Source organism: Cyprinodon variegatus, unplaced genomic scaffold, assembly GCF_000732505.1.
Source record: "Cyprinodon variegatus isolate N-32 unplaced genomic scaffold, C_variegatus-1.0 Scaffold506, whole genome shotgun sequence".
Classification (NCBI taxonomy): Eukaryota; Metazoa; Chordata; class Actinopteri; order Cyprinodontiformes; family Cyprinodontidae; genus Cyprinodon; species Cyprinodon variegatus.
The window spans coordinates 253984-256565 of NW_015150959.1; the positions used below are offsets into that span (position 1 = coordinate 253984).

The window sequence follows — 2582 nt, forward strand, 5'->3', positions numbered from 1 at the left end:
GACTCAGACCCATGACGTCACATTTTGGTCAAATAAGGAAGATTTCAATGTGAAAAGTCAAACAGTTCAGCCCAGTAATAAAGAATGAAGTCTGGACACTTCAGATCCCTTGATTGCAAATTAAATGCAGTAATGGTGACCAAATGATTCCCTTCTGTTATTATCTTAATGAATGTGGAAAGGTCCGGATTTTGAAATAGATACAGTATTTAGCTCAAAATGCTGTCCCTTCCACTAGTTGATACTGGATCAGTTGTTCTATTATCTCACTAACTACAGCTTCACTAACGGCCATATTGGGATCTGCTCTAGTTTTGGTAGAATCTTTTCTCCTAAGCTTTTACATTTGTCTATTTAATTGATTTATTTATAACAGAAGTTTCTTTCTCTCGTTATTGTGAAGCTGGTTTAGAATTATTACTTGATATCCTAAAATTTTACAAAAGTTTTGCATGTTTTCTTTGCATTCATAGCATTTGGTATCCATCTTATACCTTTACTCTCTTTCACTGATGTTTGGTGTTGCTGCATTCACAAGGTGCTCTGACTCACTGCTCCCATTTTATCACATTTATTCACATGTATTTCTGGCTGGCTAAGCAGAGTTATATTCTGATATCTCTAATAGAGAGAGATATCAGTGATAGCATGACAGTTATTGTTTAATAATGTGACTCAGTGGGAATAGAAATCATCCTGGAATGTGAACTTCAGCTTCCTCCTGTCTTATACTAATGATCACCTGAGCCAGGGGGGATTTATCATTAGGCCAGGGCCTAGGGTCCAAAGTTCCTGGGGGCCCCATAAAACCCAGTTTACATGTATGGTTAATACAGCTATTAATTATGCCATCAGAACACTTATAATATTGTGTGTCCCAGCCCCCCCCCCTTCAGTGTCCACCATATTGGATCAGAGAGGAAAACAAGAAGAAAAGGGACAAGAAGAGAGGGACACAACCTAGAACAGATAATGGATGTCTATTCTATTAACATTTCTCTATCTGGATAATGGGGCTTTTTTATGTGTTGTCTTCTCAATTCAGACGGGCCCCTGCCTGTCTTTGCCGAGGGCCCCACATTTCCTAAATCCGCCCCTGACCTGAGCACAGCGCTGATCACAAATGGAATTAAAAAGGATCATATTTTCATCATTTTATTGTCCTTTAATTTCCAGGAACAAACAAATCAATAATCTAATGTTTTTTGGACACAGTCCAGGATCAAAGATGGAGAAATGCTGACATAGGTTCTGGTATCTCCTGCAGGTCAGGTGTTCTTTTCCTTGCTGGAGGGTTGATAGTGTTGATCAATGACTCTGCGGCGGCTGTCAGACGGCAGAGGGAGCATCGGGAACCCTTCACAGTGGCTGTTGATAGCTTCCGCTGGTAATTCAGGCAGGCATGCTGAGGTGAGAGGATGCTGTCTGCCTACTCGCTGCTTCCTCTTCATTCTTCTCCTCTTACACACCAGGTAGATCATCTCAATTATATTAAGAAGCACAGAAATCCCAGAAACTACCAGCATAAAGATGATAAAGATTGTCTTCTCAGTTGGTCGAGAGATGTAACACTGGGCACCAGAGAAACGAGCACAAGGTGGAGAGATTTCACAGTGGAAGTAGGACACCATGAATACAGAACCAAGGATGTAGAACTGGGCCACACTAAAGCCCACCTCCAGGAGGATCTTGAAGACTAGCTGGCTCATGTAGGTGCAGAAGAGGATGCCTGTTATCCTCACCTTCCCTCTGACATCTGTGAACTTTGCTTTCTTCAGCTTCCCATCATGCTTTGCTTGGTCCATCATTCTTTTCTCCTTGTGAACCACGTGGATAGCGTGGCCCAGGTAGACCAGGGTGGGCGTGGACACTAAGACGATCTGCAGGACCCAGTAGTGAATGTAGGATATTGGGAACTTCCAGTTGTAGCAGCTGTGTTCACATCCTGGCTCCAGGGTGTCGCAGTAGAACTCGCTGACTTCATCCTCCCAGACGTTATCTGCAGCAGCCCCCAGCACAAAGATCCTGAAGATGAAGAGGACACTCATCCAGATCTTCCCCACCACTGTGGAATGGGCCTGGACTTTGTCCATCAGCAAAGACAGGTACGACCAGTCCCCCATGGTACTGACCTAAATGTATTAGCTGGGAGAGAATTGCAGAGGCATTAAACAAACAGCAGGAGGACGAGGAGAAAATAACAGAACTACATTTCCTGGTCTGAACCTCTTCAGGATGGTCGGTACCTGAAAACAAAATGGTCAGAGGCAGATTCATCTAGTTCTGATCTAGAGCTCAGCTATCAACCTGTGGATCACAAACTAACAGACATTTCATTTTCACACACAGGCTGTTCAGGAGGAGGTACTTCAGAGACCCGACCTCCCGGAACAACTCAGTTCAACCTCCTACATGTTATACCTACAATGCAGCGATAGAGTTGATTCCTTCCCCCATCATTGCAACCCAACCCCCTTTACAGGAGAACAGAAGACCTCACCTATTCAGCCAGGCCAACTATTCCCTCTAATGACCCCCCTTTCAGAGACATAGACAGGTAATGCAGTAATGCAGGCTAACTA

The 2582-nt window shown here is 43.8% G+C and overlaps 1 protein-coding gene across 1 annotated transcript; it reads right to left on the reverse strand.

The window, feature by feature from the left end:
• Positions 1-1166: 1166 nt before the first annotated feature.
• On the reverse strand, positions 1167-2149 carry LOC107094785 (gap junction Cx32.2 protein-like). The gene has a single exon (XM_015390624.1). It carries the CDS (start codon positions 2121-2123, stop codon positions 1269-1271), a length of 855 nt encoding a protein of 284 aa, XP_015246110.1. The 5' UTR covers positions 2124-2149; the 3' UTR covers positions 1167-1268.
• Between the last annotated feature and the right edge of the window lie 433 nt (positions 2150-2582).

Bases quoted from the DNA above. Each gene is read 5' to 3' on its own strand.
- LOC107094785 (XM_015390624.1), bottom strand. From the start codon at position 2,123: ATGGGGGACTGGTCGTACCTGTCTTTGCTGATGGACAAAGTCCAGGCC.